At 39.5% G+C, this 23,543-nt stretch overlaps 1 protein-coding gene across 5 annotated transcripts in view; it reads left to right on the plus strand.

Annotated features, from left to right (window-relative positions):
• Window positions 1-428: 428 nt before the first annotated feature.
• Window positions 429-23,543, plus strand: part of CCNY (cyclin Y) — a 126,990-nt gene continuing 103,875 nt past the window's right edge. For 4 of the 5 annotated variants that reach the window (XM_050891632.1, XM_050891634.1, XM_050891631.1 and 1 more), the window contains exon 1: window positions 429-686. In XM_050891632.1, the coding sequence (XP_050747589.1) occupies window positions 533-686 (154 nt within the window). In that variant the 5' untranslated portion in view covers window positions 429-532. Of the gene's footprint in view, window positions 687-23,304; window positions 23,342-23,543 lie in introns of those variants that run through there. The other variant, XM_050891636.1, reaches the window with a different exon arrangement.

A 23,543-nucleotide genomic window follows, 5' to 3' on the forward strand; every position in this document is an offset into this window, starting at 1 on the left:
CCCTCCGCCGAGCCGGGCACCGTCGTCCCCCGGGCGCGGGCACGGCTACAGCCGCCGCTCTCGCAGGCCGCCCGGCGGGAGGCGTTACCGCCCGCTTGAACCGGAACCGGTTAGCGGGGGCCGCCCGGGGCGGCTGCTGCTGCTGCGGCTGCCGCTGCCGCGGAGGCTGCGGCGCTGCCGCGTGGGTGCGTGCGTGGAGCGGGCCCGGCGGCTGCGCGGGGGCGGGGGAGGAGCGCGGCGGCCCCGCCGCGGGCGATGGGGCTGTGCTTCGGCGGGCCCTGCGCTGCCTGCCCGCGGAGGAGGGCTTAGCTGCCGCAGCCCACGCCGGCGGGCCGCGCTGCGGGGCTGCCCCCGCGGATGAACCGCCGGGGGGATCCGCCGGCCAGTGCAGCCGCAGGGCGCCGCAGCCGCCGCCTCTTCCCCCGCCGCTCCCCCTCGTCTCCGCCGCTGCCCATGGCTTCCCGCCGCCCCTGCTGACCGGCCGCCCCTCGCCTCCTCCCGAGCCGGGCCGGGCCGGGACCGGGCAGAGAAGATGGGGAACACCACCTCCTGCTGCGTCTCCTCCAGCCCCAAGCTGCGCAGGAATGCCCACTCCCGGCTGGAGTCCTACCGCCCCGAGGCCGAGCTGAGCCGGGAGGACACGGGCTGCAACCTGCAGCACATCAGCGACCGGGAGAACATCGACGGTGAGGGCGGGCGGGCGGGCGGCCTGGGGAGCCCCCGCTTCCCTTCCCCTCCCCTCCCTGCGGCGGGGCCACGGCTCTGCCCCGGGCGGCTCCCCCCGCGGCTGGGGCCGGTCCGGCCGGTCCCGCCGCCTTGCCCGGGCGCTGAGCCCACTGCCCTGACATCGTGCCCCTCCGTGCCGCGACGGCCCGGTTTTGGTCCCCGTGTCCGCCCCTGTGGGGCTCACGGGGGTGTCGCGGTACATCTGCGCGGGATTTCGCCTCCAGAGCTGCTCCTTTCCCCGGGGAGAGGTGTGTGGGACCCTTCCAGCGAGGGCTGGGTAGCATCCCTCCCGCCGCATCCTCTGGCAAGGTGCAGTTTTTTGGTGCCGGGTCTGCGCTGCCAAGACCCTTCTCCCTCCCGGGTGGCGTGAGATGGCATTATTGACACTTGTCCACGCCGCGGAGGCCCGGCTGACGCGAACACGAATGTCAGGGTTCGGTTATGGCCCAGGGAAGCGTTCTTCGCAGGGCTGGGCAGTGCAGTCCGTGCCGTACCGAGCTAACGTCACCTGCCGGGTATGTCACCTGCCAGGCCTCTGCAGGGGTGAGAATTTAAAGGACAAACCGAGCCAGTAATAAAAGTGGGAGAAATGTTTCCCATGACAACCTTGTCTTCCAACGACTTTTTCTTCCCCCGTTACTGTCATGATGAGGCACTGCTCTATGAAATCATGAATACCTCCTTTCCCTCTCCCTCTCTTTCTCTGCAGTGATATTCAAAAAAGCCATATTGCTGTTGGTTTAGTAATGACTGAATGTGCTGCTGTTTTGGCTAACCAGAATACAGCTTAATTTTAAAGATGTTGTTTAATGTATACATGTAATTTAGTTTTTGATTAGCTGAAGTATTTAGTCCCAAAACTTTACTTGGTAAAAGGTCAGCTATCTCATGGATTAGTTTACATGAACTGCCTTTGGTAGAAAGCCAGAAAGAGGGACTTCGGTGCACTTCAGTTGGCCTTCCACATTTTTTTCATAGCTTATTCGATTGCGATTTTATTCCAGAGTTTTATGTTAAGTCAGTTCTTGATACTGGCAAAGTTATGAAGCCCATAGCAGCAGATAGGTTCCCTGTCTGGTTAAGATTATTTCTTTTAATGAGATACATTCTGGAAATATGAATGTTTTTCAGATGTCTTTGCTACATGCAGCTGAAAAATTGGAGTGTAACAGGATCAGTAGGTGGAAAAAAATACATAATGGTCTGGTCTGAGAAAGCCAGGGAGATGAAAGAACCAATTGTTGATCTATGAATGATTAATTCTTCCAACACCAGTGTTGTCTAGCATAGCAGCATGCAGCTCTCTGATGGTACGGATTTCTCCATCTATAGCAGCGCAGTCTGCAGGAAAGTTTTTGGGCAGAGATGTGCAGGTTTTGTGCCTGGTTCTTGGTGTGTTTTTTTTCTGGATGGGAAGAAGGGCATAGGTGGAAATAGTACGTGCATGTGCGCTTGTTAAAATGTGCACGTAAGGCAGATAAGTTCCTGCAGCTTAGCAGTGATTTGCAAAAAAAAAAAAAAAATCTTCATTGGTTGGTTGTTTCATTTGTTGGATCAAGGCATGTGTGTGTTGTGTCTCTCTCTTCCTTTAAACTGCAGCATGTTTCAAGCTCAGAGTTGTAACCTGTTGTTAGAACACAGAAAATACCTTTTGTATTATTTATTTTTAAATTTTGTTGGTTTTGATCTGGGACTATTGTCAGTGCAATGTCGCATTTTCAAATGGGCACGCTGTCTTTAATTCTGAAAAAGAGCAAACAATTTCAGGTTTCCTTTTTGTGCCTTACTCTAGTCTTGCCCCTTTTTATGGATAGAGTCTGAGAAATAAGTTTTCACTGGGGAGATTGATGGACAATAAATGTCTGTACACACAAAACAACTGGAGATACTTTGGGTAAAACAGCTTTTTGAAGTGTGCTTTGTTGCAGGTCTGTTACCCTGGAGTCATATTCACTGAAGGTCTTTCGGTCAAAGATGATAGACTGATTACTAAATGTAATAAGATGATACTGTGTTTCTGAAATTTTATTTCCTATTAGAGAAGCTATTATGTTTTTGTTGTTAGATTGTTTGAATTTGTATGGCATACAGATGTTTACAGATGAGACACTGGGGTGGGAAAAAACCTTCACAATAGAGAACTCTGATATTTTTATCATTTTACAATGATGTTCTTTACAATGAAAGAACAATAGTCTGGTTATCTGTGTCGTGAAGAAAAAATGCTGGATGTTGATTCCTTAGGTTCCTGCAAGTCATAAAGTATTTCCAAGAGTTTCTCAAATTGGTAGTGTTGCCAAATGTACTTTTTTTTTTTTTTTTTAAAATAAGTGATGACAAAGACTGGTGCACTGAAAGGAAACTTTTTTGACACTTCAAATTTATGTTTCTCACTGTTCTTCAAGTCGGAGCCCTTCCATCCAGCTCAGTACATGTGGCAGTGACAGTCAGGCTCTCGAAGTGCAAATGCGTGTCCCTAGCAAGCATTTACCTTGTGAGTGGTACTTTTGGGGACTGTAACAAATCATGACATGCAGCGTCTGAGTTAATATGTTTCATGTGGAAGTTGCTCTCATGCTCATATTAATGGAAATTCATTAAACATTTTATTCTTTGGAGTGCATAAAGCTGCTTGAATAAAACAAGAACTTTTAGAACCTTTAAATCAGCTGTGGGCTGTTTAAGCTTTTAAAAGAGGTGAGTGGTTTTCACTGTTGCAGGCCCTGTTTCTGGCAGTATGAGAGGGAGAAAGAAAAAGAGGGAGGGGTGTCAAACGTTTAAGGGTGAATAAACTGGAAGTTTTAGTACTAGTGGAACTGTTTGACATTTGCCAGTCTTATATACTTCATAAGGAAATATTCGTCAAATCTGCCTTCAAGATCATGCCTTTGAATTGTCTCCTGTATTTCAAGTACAATACCCAATCCAATAGCGTTTTTTCAAAGAATGGTTGGAGGAATTCTACTTCAGTAGGAATTGGGTTTATAGCAAGATTTTACCTCTACGTCACTGGTACCTTGTCAGAAAATCTCAATTTCTGTAATATTTCACAACTGTTTATGGAGTGGTATCTGAAAGAGAAGGGAATTTTGAAAGAGATTTGATTAGGAGGAATTTATCAAATGACTTGTTCTGGACAATGATAATGGTGAATTTCTCTTTCTTCCTTTTTTCCCTCAAAATTTCTAAGAAGGTAGTGGACTTCTATAAAAATCCACACATGTGCAAAATTGCCTCTCTGAATGTTGTGCAGTCACCAGAATGCTTTTTTTTTTCTTTTTTTTGTTTGTACAGGCTCATGACAATGAAGAACACCTAACAGATTTTTACTTCTGTTTTTTTGGAGAAAGAGCAAGAGGATAATTGTAACATACAGAGGTTACTGTCTGTTTTTGATGATTTATTGCTAAGGGGAAGCTTCAGCATTTTTCAGTGCTTCACATTTAAAAATTTACTTTAAGAAAATTATGGCAGTGGATTCAAGACTTGCAGATTCCTAGCTCTATCTCTTTGCCATCACAACATTTTTCTACAGCAGTGTTAATGACAACAATAAGTAAAAATGGTAGAAACCTTAATGTATCAGATTCTGTATCTGATTTGCATAGAAACTTTTGTCTGTGCAAGCCGTGTAAGCATCTTGGTGTATGCATTGTTTAAATCCTGGCTAGCTGGACTGACCATAGTCTAGACTCCACTTATTCTTCACATCAGCAGGTCACACAGTCAGACCCACTGTTGGTTTAACTTGTGAAAAAGCAGCATGTGCTGATGTGCTCAAATGTGATTTCTCTGTTTGAAGCATGATTTCTGTAGTAACCTTTTCAAGTATGGAGCTGTAGGGAGGGGGCAAAGGGGATGTCTTGCCACAAATATGATGGCATGAAGCGAAGCTGATACCCTATAATGAAATTGGCCAAAAGGCTGTTCTTGAAATAGAGACTAGATGGAGAGTTCCTAGGCTATTTGAAGGAAAGACAGTTCTTAATGATTAGCCCCTCCCCTGTCTCATCCTTCCCCCCCCCCCAATCAGATTTATTTTTTTTCCCTCTTTGTAAACTCCTGCTAATGTCACTAGGTCATTTTTCATGGCTAGCTCTGATAATGTCATCCTGTGCAACTGTGCATCACTGATAAAACTCTTCAGCCCTTTTCATGATGGGCCGATCATGTTAATTTTTTGCTCCGTAATGTGCAGGCTCCTGAGAATGGACTGCTTTTTAAAAGCCATTTATTTGTTCATTTACATATTTTTTTCTCCACCTTCTTGAAACTGGCATATGGGAGTCTCTGAAATGAGATTAGTTAGTATTTGTGTATCTCTGTCTACTGGGTTTTATAAGAATTATGAGATTTTAGCAAAAACCAGGAAAGTTTTAAAATGTCTGCCCCATATACCTAATGAAATTTTGCTGAAAGGGAATACTGGTGTTTGCAAGAGCTAGGGCATGATGGGTTGCATGTCGTGAAGGAACTGACCTACATTCACAAAAGTCAAGATAGAAGCACTTCAGAAGCAAATTAAAGATCTAATATGTTGCACACAGACATTCCTGCTGACACCTGCATTGTAAACGGATAGCCCTTCTTTAAAAAAAAAAAAAAAAAGTCTATTTGGTTTACAGAAAAGTCTCTTTCAAAAATTTTCTTGTTCCCTTAGCCAGAATTCCTGTACAGAATGCTTTTCAGTACTGTTGTTTGCATTACCTACCTAAGTGTTTGTCAGAGGTCATGTGTCAAGGTACCACTGCAGTCTTGTGCATCAAAAAATTAAAAATAGAGCCTGCTGTGGCCTACACCACTGAACTTAGTCCTATACTGCATGCTGCTAGTGATGCATACCTCACAGCTTGCTTTTTTTCTTCTGCTATCAGCTTTATCTGTTTATTCTGTGCTGTGCCCTGCTTCTCAAAGAGGCACCATCATGTTGTACAAAGCCTTCCTAAAACCTCACTTTCACATTGTTCACATCAAATCACTAAATTTACACCCTTTATGAAGTCAGTAGTTTCATATTTAGCTGTAGAAGCTTTCAGATGAACACATGCTAAGACTAATCATATTTGAACTTCTAATGAATTTTATTAGTGCACTGGCATCTGATTAAGGTTTTCTTTGAAAGTGGGTTACACAAGATCAACAGTCTTGGCTGGGTAGATTGGTACTTGAAGCAGGATGACAAGACTTAAAATTACAGCCTCTGAAAATGGAAGGACTACTCTATTTTGAGGTAGTTTTTTTTCCCTTCGATTTTACATGTAATAAGAATAATGTATTTGAAAGGAATGAAAGCCTCTCCACTGTGTGGTCATAGCTGTTTTACCTAATTTTATGTGCTTACTGAATGTTTTTCAGACTTTCAGGGTATGTTTACTGCATCTTCAGGCCTTGCCCAAGGTCAGACGGTACAAAAAGCAGTCCTGAAGTTTATCACCCACATGGTGGGACACCATTTTCTGAAACGTGTGAGATGCTGTTTGCTGTGCACATATAGCAATTTACTGACACTGTGAATGCCTTTTTCTAGCTGCCCTCTGTAATGTATCATGAGGTTGAAAGGGGAATAAGTGAGCAGTGCTTAGTGCTACCTAATAGCTCTTCTTGTCCTGCCAGCCAGCTGCAGATCAGGCATAGTCTAAATATCTTCCTTGTTTAATGTCTTTGCAACAATATGAAATACACTTTACAAACTGAAAATATAAACTATGTATAGCCTTTCTCCGAGCTTTCTATGTAGAAATGAATCGGCATTACTTTTGCTTCTTTACTTTTCCTTTGAACTTGGATAACTAGAGCTTTTAAAATCTATTAATTTTCTACGTGCATTCTGACATATAGAGTGATCTTTTTACTTCATCCTGCAGAATATTTAATATATGTGCCATACATCTCTGGAATGTATGTGAAGAGCTAGTAAATGTTAATAAACTCTTTAAATTTAGCGATTTTTTACTTAGATAGAATACTCTCAGCAGTATGCTTAGGTGGTGCCTTCACTGGAGTAGTTACCACTTCCTCCGTGTCTTCTGTAACAGTTTTGTCTCCTTACAATCCAACTTTAAAAGCAAATATTCCAGAATTGCTGAAATGGACTGTTGGGATTTTCATGTTTCCCGCGCTGAAACTTTTTGCAGAAGTTGACCAAAATTCAGAGTTGGTTTTATTGAGCTCAACTGAAACTACTTTTGTTGCTGATTGTGTAGACCCCATATGTCATTGTAACCCATCCCCCCAGCCAGTTCAGTTTGAGCATCAGCAGCTCTTGAGCTTCTTCTGGGAGGACTAGCTTAAATTTAGAGCGCTCATTAGCCTGAACTGGATGGAGAAAGAACTTAGCAGCAGCAGCATTGTCCCGAAGACTAGTCCTTAGCTAGTATAGAAGCTGGCCAAGGAGCTGTGATTGGCATTAATGAGAAATTACTAGTGAAAGCTGGTTGGAGACTTTGCATGGAATCCTTTTTTTTTCCCTTTGGGTTTTTTTGTTTCCTTTTTTGTCATGCTTGTAACATTTGGGGCCTGCAAAGTCTAAAGGATTTATTAGACTAACTGTCGTGCAGCTAAGACAGGTTTCTGAGATCAGCAAGAATGTACATTTTCCATTTACTGGTGTTATTTACTTCTCTCTATGTCTTTGGAAAATAATTCTATTTCTGTTAAGTCAGGCTAATGTTGTAGCCATTTTAGTGAAATACCTTTGCTATGCCATCATAGATGCAGTTCGCACTGCAAAAGTTGTGCTCTTGTCCTATAGCTTATGATGGTTTGAACAAATGTATTGATGAAAGCAATGTTATTGTCACTGTGAGTGGCACTTTATTACTATCTTTGTTGGTGTAAAAATGTTGCAGAAAACTGTAATATTTGAATTCTAAGACAAGTTTATGGAGTAGAGCTAATCCTAAGATTAAAAGTGAATTATCATTCACCTCGCATAACATTTCCCACACTCTTCTCCACTGTGGTTCTTAGAGGGGAAGAGCATCTGCACTGGTATCTGTGTGATATCCTTCTCTCTTTGCAATGGGAAGAGTCAGCCTTCAACTACTTATTCATAATTTTATTTTTAAAAGAAAAACAACCTAGCTTTAGTTAAAAAAATTGTATCGTAGGCTTTTTGCTTGCTTGTTTCTTTGTCTGCAAAGTGATTCTTATACACCTGTGGCTGAGATCCAGAAGATATCAGATGGGAAGTGAAAAGATTTACTTTCAACAGTATGGAAACCAATATGAGACTGTGTTGAAATTTTAAAAGCTTCTTTTCTTTGCTGTATTGGTATTTCATTAAGAGTGGGAATTGATGAGATATTCCTGAATCCAAAAGTTGGATTGTAAGGAGACAAAACTGTAACAGAAGACACAGAAGAAGTGGTAACTGCTCCAGGTTTTTATAAAGCCAGGCTACCCAAAATGTCATGATAAGGTGCACTGTTGCTAAATGAAGATGTGAGACTGGTGGTACAGGGATCCTTTTCTAGATTTGGAGCAAAATTAGCGGATTATTGGCATGCTTGAAATTGTTTCTGGTATGCATTTTATCCGTGCACATTAGTAGTCTGGGAGATGGTACCTTTTTGTTGCTGTGTTATTTGTGTTATGACATCTTATTGAATGCTTCCAGCTGATAAAGAAAGTTATTACCATCTTTGTTCCTGGAAAGAATGTGTTGATTTCAGATATTGAAAGTAATACTGCATGAGAAAGAAGCTGTAATTGATCAGCAAAGATGTTTTGGAATACTATCCTACACTTTCTCGCTTCTATGTGAACTCTCTAAGGAGAGGGTAATTTAGGATTTGTGAGTATATGTGAGGTTGTGTATGTGAAATGACTGGCAGTTGTTATGCTTCTGTGCTTGTAGTTGGATTTTTTTTTTTTTTTTTTTTAGTATTTATCAATAGTTCCATTTTACACGTAAATATGCTGTGGTTTCTTTATCCTCTTTTCTGGCCTTCCTAAGGAAGGAGATTGCATTAGTTGAAGATCCAAAGTTTGGGAATTGTAACTGGTCCTGAACAAGGCAGGACATGCTTCCCTGCTTTGGCTAGAAGAAACTTTCAGGCTGTGGTCAGTGAGTTTTACAAGCGGTAATTACATGTCTGAACTGCTTTGTGAGCTGTGTTAGTTTTTAAAATGATGCAAGTGATGTAAAGACCTTGAAGAAGGTCTTTCAGCATTTGAAAATTAATTAGAGCTCTTGATTCCTAGGCTGATGTTCAGAGTTTTAGATCTCATCTGTTTTTCTAGCTTGAAAAAAGTTGTCTGTATGTTATAGCATCATATATACAGTTTACATTCAGTAAGCTGTAGTCTCTAATAATTTGGTGTGTGTCCCTCCCCCTTCCTCCTCTTCAAAGAATTCTGTCAAAATAACCAGTGTGAAATGCGGGTTAGAAAAAGAAAAAGTTATGCTTGAGAACAGGCAGATAATCATAATAGTAATTTTTTATTTCTAGGCGGTTGGTTTGCTTGGTATAGGCTTACGGTCTCCTGTGTGTCTGGGAGATAGTATCACAGCTGTTATGAATCAGGATCTTTATAATCTGTTCTGATACCTGTTTGTTTTGTTCTCTTTTCGTTTTGGAGGACTTCAAAGGACTCATTTTGGTTTTATTAATTAAGTTTATGAAACTATTTAACTGAAATCAACAGAGATAGAATTCATAATGGTAAGTCCAGTTATTGCAGAATGTTTTGCCTAACCATTCAGTGCATTATTCTACTGTGTCTGTACTTAGGAAAAAACCCACAGTTTCAGATCTTATTAGAGAGAATTTTATTTCTAGTTGCTTACACAGTTTCAACGACAGCTATAGTCAGGATCTTAAATTTATTGGATCCCCAAACTCAGTGAAGTCTGTTGAGGATGATCTTACTTCCATTTGAAATTCTCTGCCATTATCACTATTAAAACAGGGAATGTAATTAACCTCTTGACATAGTGGTTCAGATACATGGTTTGAAATTCCAGTGTTTTGAATATTAAATGGTAATCCATGGTAGATTTATTTGCATTTGGAATGAACATTTCCTGAAAAGGGATTCTGAAATGAAGATACAGGAGCTTTCTTCTGATTAGTATTTTGGTATTTCTTGCTACGGGGTCATATGTAGTAGATTTGAACTTCAGACGTTAAAATAAACATCAGGATAAAATCCAGCTTCACAAGTGAAAGACAAGATCTTTTACATGTGCCTCTACTATAAGCTATGTGTCAGTCCCACCTGATGCTCCCTATGAACACATAGCTCTCAGTGGCACTTCGTTCTCAAAGCTTTTTGTTGTGACTATTCCTACCTGGCAGAAATCCATATGCATTTTATTCAGTCAGTCAGTGGAGGTGGAAGGGGTGTGAAGAGTTTGGAAATGCAGTTGTATTTTAAGCTTTCAAACCATACTTCCGGCAGCTGAATGTCCTCCTCCTTTTTTAGGTAATTCATTTGAGATGATTAAGTGTCTAGTATACTGCACTGACAATATACAGTTATCCTGTCTGTGTCAGACATAGAAAGAAAGAAACCAGAATTGTAATTTTACTGAGGGGTATGTGTACTTTTTCAAGGGTTTAGGTAGGGAAGGATTCCTCTAGCTGAGGTGGTCCTGGAGATCCAGTCTGTGATGAAACTAATATGCGGTAGGAGAGATCTAACTGGTTGTTTTGTGGAGAAAAACAAACTAATACTGCCTTTGAAAGCTAAAGAAAACAAAAAAAAAATTCCATATGTAAGCAGTGATGTAAATTCTACATCTAGGAACTTACTTCCCCTTGGCAAAATGGATATTTAAGTGAAAGGGACGTTGCCAAGTTAAATTTAACTGGAAATGAATGTTTTGTGAAAAGTAAGCTCTCGACCTCAAGTCACATTTCTTTAAAAAAATATTGCAGTAAACAGTTATTTTTATAACAAGTGTCTGAATCACAGTTTATGCAATCCAAACACTAAAGCTTTACGTTACTACATGAGAACCTGAACTTAAATTGAACAACTGCTCTTATATTTTCACATATCTGGTTTTATGGGTTCTTTTTTTTTTTTTCCTTTCTTCTTTTCCTTACTGCATGCTTTAATTTTTGAATATAAATTTGCAGTTCAACAGCAGTGTAGTTATGCATGGGTGTGTGTAGAAAAGGAGAAGAGATCTTAAGGGAGCCATCAGTAGTTCTTTTGTCTCTGATTTTGTGTGGATTATCTCAAAATGGGTTCACATGGATATCAATGTATTTGTTATTCTAGAAAAAATTGTGTATTAATACTAGCTTATACACAGCGGTTATTCAAGTGAAGTATGGTACTTTTTGAGATTGTGACTTCTGCCAAGCATTGTATGCTAAAGAGAAGATGCCCACAGCGTGATGGAACCGGCATGTGCAGCGAGGTCCTGGGCATGCCGCTGATGTCTTGTTTCCTTCTGTTCCTGGTGGCCAGGGTTAGCTGGGGGCCTCTTCTGTTACTGGGTTGCTGGATAACTGTGATGTAAACCTAGCATGGCATTTGCCATTGGGATATTTGTGAGCTTCAGGAATCTCCAGAAGTGAAGGCTAGACCTCCTGGCTTTGTTGGAAATACAGACTAGGGTTAGGTAGCAGACTCTTCCCCCCTCCCTCCAACTTTTTTTGTGTGTGTGTATTCTTGAATGAAATATTTGTACCTAAGATTTTATACTTAACAAATGTCTTGGAAAATAGCATTTTTAAAGTAACATGTTATTTTCTCTTTTTTTTCATGTTGCTAGTATAATGTTAAAACTAGCTTTGAGCTGAAAAATAACTACATTTTTTGATCATTGCCCTCCTCCATCCCTGTAGCTTTAGCTAGATTGTCTGATTTTTTCTCTCCTTCCCCCCTCCCCTTTTTTTTATATATCTGTCATAGTCTGCCTTACTTGCCTCCTGCCTGTGCTTCTTAGCTCAACCTTTTTCTATCCACAGCATACAGAAGTTCCTGTCTCTGATCTCATCACCTCTTATTTGAACCCTTATGTTTTGCTGTGCTTTTTGAGTGATGAGAAGTACACAATACATACAGTGTATTCTAGAGCAGGGTCTCTGTGATCACTCCAGGATAGCATCATAACTTTCAATGATGATTTCAAAACCCTGTTTTAGATTACATCATGTTTGCTTTTCAACATTTGCTGCACATTCCTAGTTTCCTAGTTCTTCTGCATGTTTTACAGTCAAGCAAATAAAATAATCCTTGTTCTCTCAGATCTGTGTGATGGTTATCCACATATTGGTAAGATTTCTGTATTTTCCCCCTGTATCTTTGGACTTGTAAGTAGCACTGAATGTGTTTTTTGATCTCTGTAATTTTCTTCATGAGTTTTGGAAGTGTGTGCTTTATGATGAATGTATGTCCTGGATTACTGTTTGGGATTACAAATAAACTGCAGTGCATGAGTTGTAATTCTTTAAATAGGTTCTGAGGCTGTGTAGGTTTTTTCTTTTTAAAGAGCAGTGGAATGCATATACACTGTTTTCTTCTAAATAAAAAACTGAAAAGAGATTTAGTTAGTAGCAGTATTAAGATTTGCAATTCATGGAAGAAATTTCTTGGTAATTACCATCTCTGTAATTGATACTCTGCCCATGCTTAAATGTGTCCAGCTGTATGTAAATCTTCTCTAACTACATATTTTTGCATTTCTTTCCTCATGTAAATGAGGAATCTCCTTGGTTTCTATTTGGGGACTGTCGTGGTTTAACCCCAGCCAGCAACTAAGAACCACACAGCCGCTCGCTCACTTCCCCCGGTTCGGATGGGGGAGAGAATTGGAAGAGTAGAAGTGAGAAAACTTGTGGGTTGAGATAAAGACAGTTTAATAGGTAAAGCAAAAGCCCCGTGCACGCAAGCAAAGCAAAACAAGGAATTCATTCACCACTTCCCATTGGCAGGCAGGTGTTCAGCCACCTCTAGGAAAGCAGGGCTCTATCACACCTAACAGTTACTTGGGAAGACAAAGGCCATCACTCCGAATGTTGCCCCCTTCCTTCTTCCCCCAGCTTTATATGCTGAGCATGATGTCGTATGGTATGGAACATCCCTTTGGTCAGTTGGGGTCAGCTGTCCCAGCTGTGTCCCCTCCCAGCTTCTTGTGCACCCCCAGCCTACTCGCTGGTGGGGTGGGGTGAGAAGCAGAAAAGGCCTTGACTCTGTGTAAGCACTGCTCTGCAGTAACGAAAACATCCCTGTGTTATCAATGCTGTTTTCAGCACAAATCCAAAACATAGCCCTGTAGTAGCTACTCTGAAGAAAATTAACTCTATCCCAGCCAAAACCACTAGGGACTTAAATCTGATTAATTTGGCATTGCCTAATTGAAAGGCAGCACCTGTTGCTGAAAAAGGTTATTTCTTCTATTGAGGGAGCGGGAATGTGGGACTTCTGAGCTCAGAGGCGGTCAATGGGAGTGGCGACTGGCCTGTTCTGGCCAGGGTTACCTGGCAAACCAGGTGGCACCCTGGGGGTTAGCAGGGCGAGAAGGGCTGTTGTGCTGTTGCTGTTGGGTTGCTGGGGTCCAGCTGCACGTTCAGCCCAGCCCTGTCCTGCCTGGGAATGGTGGGACCAAGAGGGAGTTTTCATCTCCCACTTGTGGCCCGTGTCTGGTACTCATCTTTCCCTTGGTTTTGTTAGTCTGTGGCTCTTGTCTATGTGAAGGTTTTAGTTTGTGGCTCTGTAGGTCAGAAAGGGTCTCCAGCCCTGTTGTCTACTTCTTCTCTTAAAAAGTGTTTTGCAGAAAGTTGCTGAACTGGTCATGAGTGCTTCCTGTACTCTACTTGCTGGCCATGCCATCATCTCCACAAGCAGCTCCTTCAGTCTAATCATGCTATGCTAATCAAACCTGTAGGGACTGTCACATCTTAAGTCAGCACACTGCCAAATGTTGCTGTAGCTGTATGACTTGGCTTTTCTTATTTATGTGACAAAAATGAGTGGAGGCACCTAAATCTCAAGACAATGTGCTGACTTGCTTGAGCCATTGTCAGTTCTTACATGGGGATTTTAATCCTGTTTTTCATCAAGGCAAAATAGTTTTGATGCAGGTATACCAGAAATAAGCTGTTAAAGGTAACCTATCAAATAAGGCAGCGGGGGGAGATAACTCCTGATAGAACTGCTTTGGCAGGGGTGCAGCAGTATATAATTAAGTGTTGTGAAGCTTCAGTTCAGCAGTGCACATAAACTGTGTACTCAAGTCCATTGCTAGCTGTAAAGCACTTATATTTGCAATGATATTAAAGTATCTGAGCTTGTTGTTATCTTGCAGTTAAGTCCTATGATAAGTTTGCTGAACAGGGCCTGTGTGAGAATAATGCTTGTTAAAATAATTCAGAACATGGAGCTCGCTCTTGCAAGATGCTTAGCATGTAGTTGTCTGTTCAGCAAAGCACTTGTTGAGAGAGGATATTGCACCTGATTTTATAAATAGTCTTACTAACTTCCTACTGCTTGCAGCTTGTTACAGTTCTCTTTCCTCAAGTAACTCAGGTACTTTTTTTTTTGTATCTGTTAGAAAATAATAGAGAAAGCATGTGCTGATAAAGTTTTATTGTTGATGTCTTCTAGAGAGTTGGTAATACCTAGCTGTAATCTGGAAAATAATTTGACCCAGGAGCCTGTTTGATCTCTGGAAAGATCTCTGCAGCATCTTTCAAGTAAGAGTCTGATGATACTTACCGTTTGGAGAGAAACCCAAGACTTGTTTCAAGAAAGCAGTTTTGTGTCATTGCTAAATGGCATTACCTCTGTCTGTCTTGCTGTCTGGGTCTGGTTTCTTTGTTTACCCACTATATTTTCATTGGATCCTTCTCTTCTCTTTTGTCTTCTGTTTATCCCTTTGTGGCAGGGTTTATTGTTTTGCAACAAGTAAGCTTTCTTATCCTAGCAGGCTGAAGTTATTATCCAGGACTGGGTCACGATAGCATTTTTTGATCCCATAAATAAACTTGTGGTTAGTGTATTTTCTTAATGGAGCTTAAAACAGATGGGAGGAAAAAGTCACAGTTTCCTTATGATAATATATAGCAGTTGGCCCCAGGCACATGCCTATGTATCTTAAATAAATAGCTAATACATTGGTAGTTGCCGTTAATTATTTCCATTAGCTTCATTCCTTTGATTGAAAGGGATCATTATCATCTCCATGGTGGTACATTGACCTAGTAAACAATGGAGAATCAGAAATTACGTGCAAACGAAGGTTGTTGTGATGAACAACACTCTTTATGTATTCATGCCTATGCTTATTAATATAATATATTAATAATGGGTGACTTACTGTGTTTTCAAGCTCAGACAGCAGTAAAGAAGTGTCCTCAGCTCTGTTTACCAGAAAGATGGCATTAAACAAAAAGGATTGATGAGATGTACAAAGAAAGCTGAAAGCAATTTGGATATTAAATAATCTTGCAAATACTGTGCCTGACTCTTGGGAACAGAATTTATTTTTAAGTTAATATATGTCCTGTTCCCCTTAATGGAAATTCTTTTATTTCCCTGTTAGAAAAGATTTTTATTTTTTAAAGACGGTATCTTGATGCCGCAAGCTAGCATTAAAAATAACAGTAGGCATCTTTCAAGCAAAGCAATCTCCATGTCAACAAGTAATATTTGTGAGAGAATTAAAAGCCCTTGAAACACGTTAGAAGACATATGGTGAATGGGTAGGGAAATACTGTTTTGTTCATTGGTACTACAGACTGTAGTAGGAATTTCAGCATCCCTAAATTGCTTGTTTAAATACCCTTCTCTCACCTCTCAAACTCAGGTAGGGTTAAATACTAATCTGTTGTAAATAAGCTTAACTGAAATCAGTGGAACTACATTTAAGAAAATTTATCTCTTTATTTTCCAAGGTGATGTATTGAGGCAGCTCTTGAAGTCAAATCCAAGTTTTGGGAGTTCCTTCAGGCTGTGTCAGTTTTCTGAGGAGTGTAAGAAAAAGAGGTTTTCTGCCAGTTTAGACCAAGTAAAAAGTTTATCTGGTTCTTGTAGTAAAATTGCTTCCTTGAAAGTAAAATAATACTGTAAGGTTTATGGAATAGATTTGGTTTTATTTGTGGGGTTGGTGTTGGGGGTTTTTTGTGTGTATATATATTTATGTATGTATATATAAAAAATATACAACTAAAACCTTTCTGTAAAGAAAATCAGGGGTTGTGTGTGAATGCAGAAGCCATTGGGACATAGGTTTCTGCCAGGAACGTGTAAATCAAATAGAGCTGGTAACAGCCAAAGACTTATTTTGCTACTTTCTTTACGGCTCTGTACACTGTACAACAGGTCTTCTTGACTTATTGTTCTCAAAAAAAAAAAAAAGTTAAAAATAACCTTTCTGTTTGCAGTCAGAAACTAGGTATCCTGGGTTTTGGTCCTTAGTTCATGGCTCACATAGAAGCTTTTCATTCTCACCACTCCTGGCTGAAAACCGTTTTCTTCTGTGCTTACTGCTAAGGTGTGAAGGACGTATACTGAGAAGTGGGACTTGTAAGGTGAACAGCATGTGGTATGCTTGTTAGGGTAGTTGGTTGGGGCGTATGTAAGACAAGATCAGCAACTTTGCTCTTCTGTGGAGGATGAATTTAGCATTAAATGATAGATTTGACTTGCTGTTTTCTTTGGGTGAAGTTCAGCAGTGTCTCTACTTAGAGCTTAATTTATAGTTGCTTTGATAGTAGTTACAACCTTGAGCTGCGGAAATCCTTTCTCACCTTTTCAACCGCCTTGTGGGTTTTAGCAAAGGACAGATTTTTTTTTCCTCTCTCAAATATTTTCTCTGTGAAAGTGTATTTAAAAGATAGCTGACCAACTGCTCTTCTGTCTCCCTCTCTTCCTTCACACTAAGGGTCTGTTACTGCCTACGTTATTTTCTGATGAGTATTTGCTATGTATATAGTATGCTAAGATATTCACTATGTAAGACTGACTTTCAGAAAGGCAAACCACTTGATTACTCCGTAAGGTTAAAAAACAAATGCAAAATAAACCTTTACTAAATTTTACCTCCTTCCAAAAAGAGACTTACATACTTGTCTTCAAGTGTTGTATTAGCATGTAGCAGAGAATCTGAGAAATCCCACAGCTGGTCAAGCCAATGTCTTTGACAGCAGTGGCTGCTCAGAGAATGTGCACAGAAACATCTGCACTGTGCTTTATTAGAAGAAGAGCCTTACAGAACTGAAGAATACCTGTAAACATGTAAAAGACGGAGACAAGAAATAGAACTGTCTTTGGATGTGACCTTATTTTTAAAGGAAAGATAGTACTAGCCTTAAAAAAAAAAAATAATAAATTTACATTGCTTGTTTATAAGCCTCTGTATTAGATTTGGATTGATTCTGGTACAGGAAAGTAAGTTTGTCCGTGGGATTGTTTTGGAGTGCACTCCTGTATTTCCCAGGCAGAAGGGCACATGCTAGAGTCCCACAGAAATGTGCTGGTATGTGAGCAGCAGACATCCTTAGATATTTGACACTTTAATTTTGCTGGGCCTAGGCTACATTGAGGGTCTATGAGCACACTGTGACAAGTTTTCAGAGTCAACTAGAGTGTTGAAAAATACTGATTAGTTTTTGTTTGCTTAATTACGTTTTTTGTTAAGAAAAAAATTCTGAAAGACAATTGTCACATACCGATAAGTTTTGGAAGGACATGCAAATCAGGTTAGATTTTCAATGTGAAATATGATTTCCATGCTTATGCAGTAAAAATGCATGCCCTTACAGACTGACGTTTGCTTTTGGCCTTAAAGGGAAGAGCAAGGGGTTGACTTTCTCAGAGTCAGCTATGGAAATGGCATAGGCTTTCCAAAACTAAGTTATTAGTTTACTTCAGTCCTGGCCTCCTAATTTCTGAGGGAGCTGTAGGTCAGCCTTATGGTGTCTATAGTTCTTTGCTTTTTTTGCGTAGAATGATGGGGGTGATTGGCGTATTACATGGCCTATAAATACTGTTTGGTGGGAATGCAGTGAAATCATTAGCTGTGCTTCACAGTCTGGGTTTTCCTTGACTAATAGCAGTGTGTGAAGGGGAAAAGAAACTGGAAACATGAATCTTCTGTTAACAGTACATTTTTGCTGCTCTGTATTGGAGAATGTTGTTAGCACAGTGAGAAGAAACTGGATTTATATCGGGAAATGCATTACTACTGGATAAAAGGAAGTGTTTTCTTCTAGAAAAGGTGTCTTCCAGAATATACTGCACTTGATTATATAGGCAGCTTTAGTAATTGCAAAAATTACGTACTTGAAAGTAAGTAAAATTCAGAGGTAAAACTAAAGTTGAGGACTAGCCACATGGTGAAAGTGGGTGGCATATCAAATCTGATGGTGCCTTAAACAATATATTAGGGGCAAAAAAGATTTCTAACATTTCCCCCACCCTCCCCACCTCGTACTGCACTTATTCACAAGACAGATATTCAAGGAGGAAGCAATATTGCCATTTGAGACTGCAGTCAAGTGTTCATGCATTTGTGGCGTTATTGTTTTGGTTCCCTTTCATTTCCAATGAACAGAAGAACCTTTTCAAAGATTGCATTTCACAAAAGATTAGTGTTCAGAATATTCGGTTTAGGATAGGCAACAGGTGATATTCTAGACCATAATTTTAATGTATTTTATCTAAATCCTATCCAGAACACTGATTAAGAAAATACTTTTACTTTCACCTTTTACCCCAGCAATTTTGGGCTAGTTAAAAGAAAGAAAAGATTTAATTTCTGTACGTGTCTATTAGCATATCTTGATTTGAAGTCTAATGAGGAACCCAACAGATAAAACCTACAGAATGTTACTCTGTCAGTATTTTTGAAACTGCCCCTTATCCAGATCAAATTCTGAGGTTTGAAATCTTGTCCATTTTTAATATAGCTTCTATCATCGTTTTAAAGCCCTCCGCAGTCATTTCTGAAATTGCAATAAAGTCTCTACATTGTCTGATGCTACTTCACAAAGTCTGGATATGAAAGCAAATAGACAGAAAGTGATATTATTCTGTCATCTCTCTGTTACTCTTGCTGTTACCTACTTCTAACCACTGCCTGTGACTTCACTGATGTCTCAGAGGCTCCTTTCTGCTTCTTTCCTGAAAATAAAAGTTTTATACACAGGTAATACACTTCGGCATTCTTCAGTTTCTTGTATCTAAAGATAAGAGAAAACCAGCTGATCACTACCTCCAGTGCAAGTGTACAGTGTGACATGTAATATTATATGCAAAATGGGCATTTTAGCAGAGTATCCCCTGCCCAGTGTTGTTCTCTCAGTTGCATTCTGTTGCTTACATTCATTAGGTGTGTTCAGCAGCGGTAGCTGTGTCAGGGCAAGGTACAGCAAACACATGGTGTGTTTCTGCTCGGAGGTGGCTGTATTTAATTGGTGGATGAACAGTCAGAGTCCACTATCAGCTTTAATCCTACTATTGTTTTTTAACTGGAAATTGTTCAGTGATGGGCACTGAAACTCCAGCTAGGCAGATGGAAAAGCAGCAGAAGGCTTTTAGATTTAACAAAATGAAAGTCTTTGCTTTGGCATTTACCATCTCAGTTCTTTCTTCTGTTTTAACTTTGTCATTAGGGAGTGGAAGAATGTTGCTCTAATTAAAGAAAAATAATTGCGAGCAAGTGTTAATATTGTTAATTCTGGTTGGTGTTTATCCTTTCAACTGTATCTGCTAACCAAGATACATAAGCATTTTCTTTGTGTGGCTGCTCTTCTGTCATTTTGATAAGATTAAGTTAGCTCTTAGACTATTAGTAAGTAATTCCAGTTTTATTTGTATTGTCATTGAAAAATTTTTGTGCATTCATTACAGATTTCGTGCTTAAAAGAAAATTTTCGGTTATTCATGAACACCGCTTATTTTCTGATTCAGTTGGACTTCCTTACCTTATGCTGATTGATGCGCAGAAATCCCTATAGACTACTGAAGAATTGTCTACTTTCTAGATTACTGTTCTTGTTTTTTTCCTTGTTCTGAATAGTTAAATACTCTGGTTTTGAAGTTAATATATTTTCAGAAGCTTCTTGTTACAATTGAAATCCTACTGATTTACTTCGAACATTTTCCATTTCAAGTGATCCTTTATAGTCCTCTTGACTATTTTCTGCTCTTCTCTTTTCTCTGTTGCTATGTGAAAAATGTCCTTTTGCATAGGGTAAATTCACTGTTTGCTGATATGCTCAGCTATGTTACAATATGCTTGTTCTTAATTTTTTTAAAATTTGAGTAATCCTACTAGTAACAATGACAATTCCCATATACCTATTTGCGCATATATATATACACACACACTTAAAATCATGGAGAATGGTTTGGGACTTCTGATTGTTTATAAGCTGCAGAATATTGAGAACTGTATGATACATGCAAAACACAGCAAAGTGGTACAGAAGCCAAAAACAGTGTTGTGGAGATTCTAAGCAAATACAGTGTCTCTGTCCCTCCCTCTCTGTTTATGTATTACCCATTGCTTATTAAATGTTTGATATAGAAAGTTAACATGGATGAATATTTACAAAACAGATGCATCACCTTGAAGTGTGTGTTAGAAAGTGAGAGGAACAATGTTTAAATGTCATATTAAGAAACTGATCCAAACTAAGAAGTATATATTTTTATTTTAATTTTGATTAAAGAATTGTTGCTTAATCATGCAAATTAACTGCTTTTACAACTGTGAATCTGCTACTTTCATTGTCGTAATTTTGATGTGATTAGTTATCTGAAATTAAAACTTTTTAAAATAGTTTCATTATATTTCCACTTTTGAATGGGGACTTCTCAAACAGTTAGGAAAGGCCAGGTGCATGTGCCATTTGTAACAAGTGCTAAATCAGAGTAATGGGGGTCTCCTTTTTTCAGATAGAGTTTTCGCTTTTTTTTTTTTGTTGTGCTTCTCAGTTCATAAAGGAGACATCCACAAAGAGAGGAATCAAAATCTCCCTGTAAGGAGTGCAACTCAGTATATCAGCGAGAACAATACAAGTCTGTATTATTCTCAGAAGTCGGAGGGGACCTGCTGTCTTAAGAGACATGCTTATTATTCAGTTTAAGTAACTTGCTGGGATGGCACTGTGAAATTAAGATACAACAACTCAATCTTTAAAACCTCTGTTATAGCATTTAAGTGTGTGAAAGATTTGACTGGGTTATTTTCCTGTCCCCTTTGAAGAAAGCAAATGATTCAGTAGGCTTCAAGCGTATAATTGAATGGCCTTTTTTCCAGGGAATTTCAGATATGTTATTTTTAGGGAAACACCAAATCACATCTGTATGCCTTAGTGTTTAAGTGTTTAAAATGTTAGTTTTGTATTGATTAACAATATTGCTGGAAAGTATTTTTTCCATCACAAAGATGTGGAGTTTCTCTTTTTCTCTTTAAGGCTGCTTTAGCCTGTTGCTTGATGCTGTAATGCAGAGATTGTTCATTTCCTAGCAAAACTGAAGTAAGAACAGAATTGCAAGTGTTCTGAGAGCAAAAAAGCTTCAGGGTTAACCCCAGTCTTTGTGGGCACGTTGATCCCTTGGAAGGAGTATCTTTGTGTGTTTTGTCTAGCTCTAATCTTTGCTTCTGTGGTGGAGAAACCTAACCCCTGAGTAATGAAGTTCTTTAACAGATTATTTTCCTTCACTAAATTAATTTATTTACAGACTTTCAAACATTCTAAATTCTTGAAAGTCCCAAATTCTGATGCTAATTCCAGATAAACTGGTGACACCTGTGCTCATTTATCTCAACAGTGTAATCGCTTTTAAGGGCTTCAATTTTCCTGTTTAATCTGCAGCCTCATGTCACAGTGTCTCCTTTCAAAGCCACACATGCATGCACTGAAGCTGATCGCTGATATCATCTGAGGCCATGGCAGGCTGGAGCCTGATGAGTTTTATCTCTGTCTGCCATAATGTGCCTATAGTAGGCAAAATTTCTGGTATAATCATTTTATGTTTGTATTCTAAAAATATTGTGCCAGTCAGTTATTATCCATGGAACCAAGACAAATAACCACTAAGTAACCAATACAAAACTATAATTTTAAAATAATGTTTCTTGTGCAGTTGATACAAAGCTGCCATGTAAATACTAGACTTTAGAAATGTGTGAAAGACTTCAAATATTACAATATTTGTGAAATGACGATGCTGTTTATCAAGCAGTGGTACTGTGGAGCATAAAATGTGCAGCATGCTTTGGTTTTGCCTTCGGAGAGTGCTTGCGGATTAGGGTTGTGTATTTGTTCCCAGAGTTTTCTGAGGCGAATGAGATGGTGGGCTTGGAGTCTGCTGCTCCATAGAGAATTCCCTGCCCCAAACCTGGTAGGATAGAAGTACAGCAAATTTGCATCCTCTTTGTGTGTGTTGGTCCTGCTTCTTGGAGATGTAAGGGTCTTTCAGTCCCTAAAAGTATTAGTGATCAGAGCTGGCCTTAAGATCTTGGCAAATGGAAAGTGGACTCTGGCATGCTCTAAGAGAGAAATTGGATAGTCTTTCTTTACTTTGCAGTTGAAAGCTCCTTTACGTTTGTCTGTGAAGTCACTGTGTTGCAGTTGTAGGAAAAGAGCAATTATTTTCTCTTTTTTTGCCACTATGAATGTTGAGTTATTGCTTCTTCCCTTTTGGGAATCAGTTGGGAATGGACATGAAGTGGAGATACTGTGAAGGTCCACCTTTAACAGTTCCTCGTATCTGAGCCTTTATCGGAAGGGAACTCTATAGGTTCTAAAGTTCATATAAACCAAAAACAAATCCTAAACCAGTTATGTCTTTTCAGAAAGGTGAATGGATAACTAGTAGAGGCTGTATTTTATGTTGTAAAGCAACACTCTTGTCTAACAGAGGGTGAATAAATAATTTCTATCAGGTATACAGCTTTCAGATAGGAATTGCAGTGTCCTGCTTAGGGGCAAAAGTAGGTACTGAGCATTAAAATATATGGCAGATATGATAACCAAAGTGTTAAAAATTCTTAAAACATTATATTGGATTTGGGTTTTTTAATTCGTTTTTCTGTTTTTCTTTGTTCTGTTTTGGGAGCTGTAAAAACAGAGGGATCCCAAAACCATAGTATGTAACTGGCCTCTGAATGAGCAGTAGTGTCTGCCTTTTCTTAAGAGGAGATCTGTTTTGCATTTAGTCACCTATGTTTGTTTTCCGTGTGTTAGAGAGAAATATTTGCAGAGGCCTTTCCCACAGCTATATAACACCTGCAATTTTTTTACCCAGAACAATACTGTTAAAAGATAAGCAGCAAACTGAGTTTGGAGTTCCTGTAATCTCCAGTCTGACTTGTGGAGTTAGCTTGTTTCATGCCAGAACTTGTTTAATTCTGAGATACTTCAGGAGTAAGACCCAATTAATGTTTCAGTTTCAACATCAATGAAATTTTTAATGGTTTGATTGATCATGCATATATTATGGCATGTTGCACACCAAGAGGGCCAAAAACTGCCATCAGAGAATTGACTAAGAGAAGGTTTTTTGAAGTAATTGTTGTTACAGCTGAGACTGCTGCAAAATAGACCTGAGTTTAGCTGGCACTAAATGGAAATGTTGGAGCTCTGTAACAATCTGTTTTTCAGCTTTGTGAAAATAAGCATGGACAACTACTGAACAACTGGTAAGAAAACGGTCTAAATCACAAACCTCTTGCACAAGTGTAATATATTGTCTTAACTGATAGTAATGAATTTAATGTTGCTTTTACTTAATCTTCCTAAAACTTATCTTCTAATTTGAGAGTTTTAACTTACTTTTGTGTTTTTCTTGGTCATTGATATGTGGGTATTGGTGGTGCATAACTCGTGCCTGTCAAGTTACAT

The sequence above is a fragment of the Gymnogyps californianus genome, chromosome 2, assembly GCF_018139145.2.
Source record: "Gymnogyps californianus isolate 813 chromosome 2, ASM1813914v2, whole genome shotgun sequence".
Classification (NCBI taxonomy): Eukaryota; Metazoa; Chordata; class Aves; order Accipitriformes; family Cathartidae; genus Gymnogyps; species Gymnogyps californianus.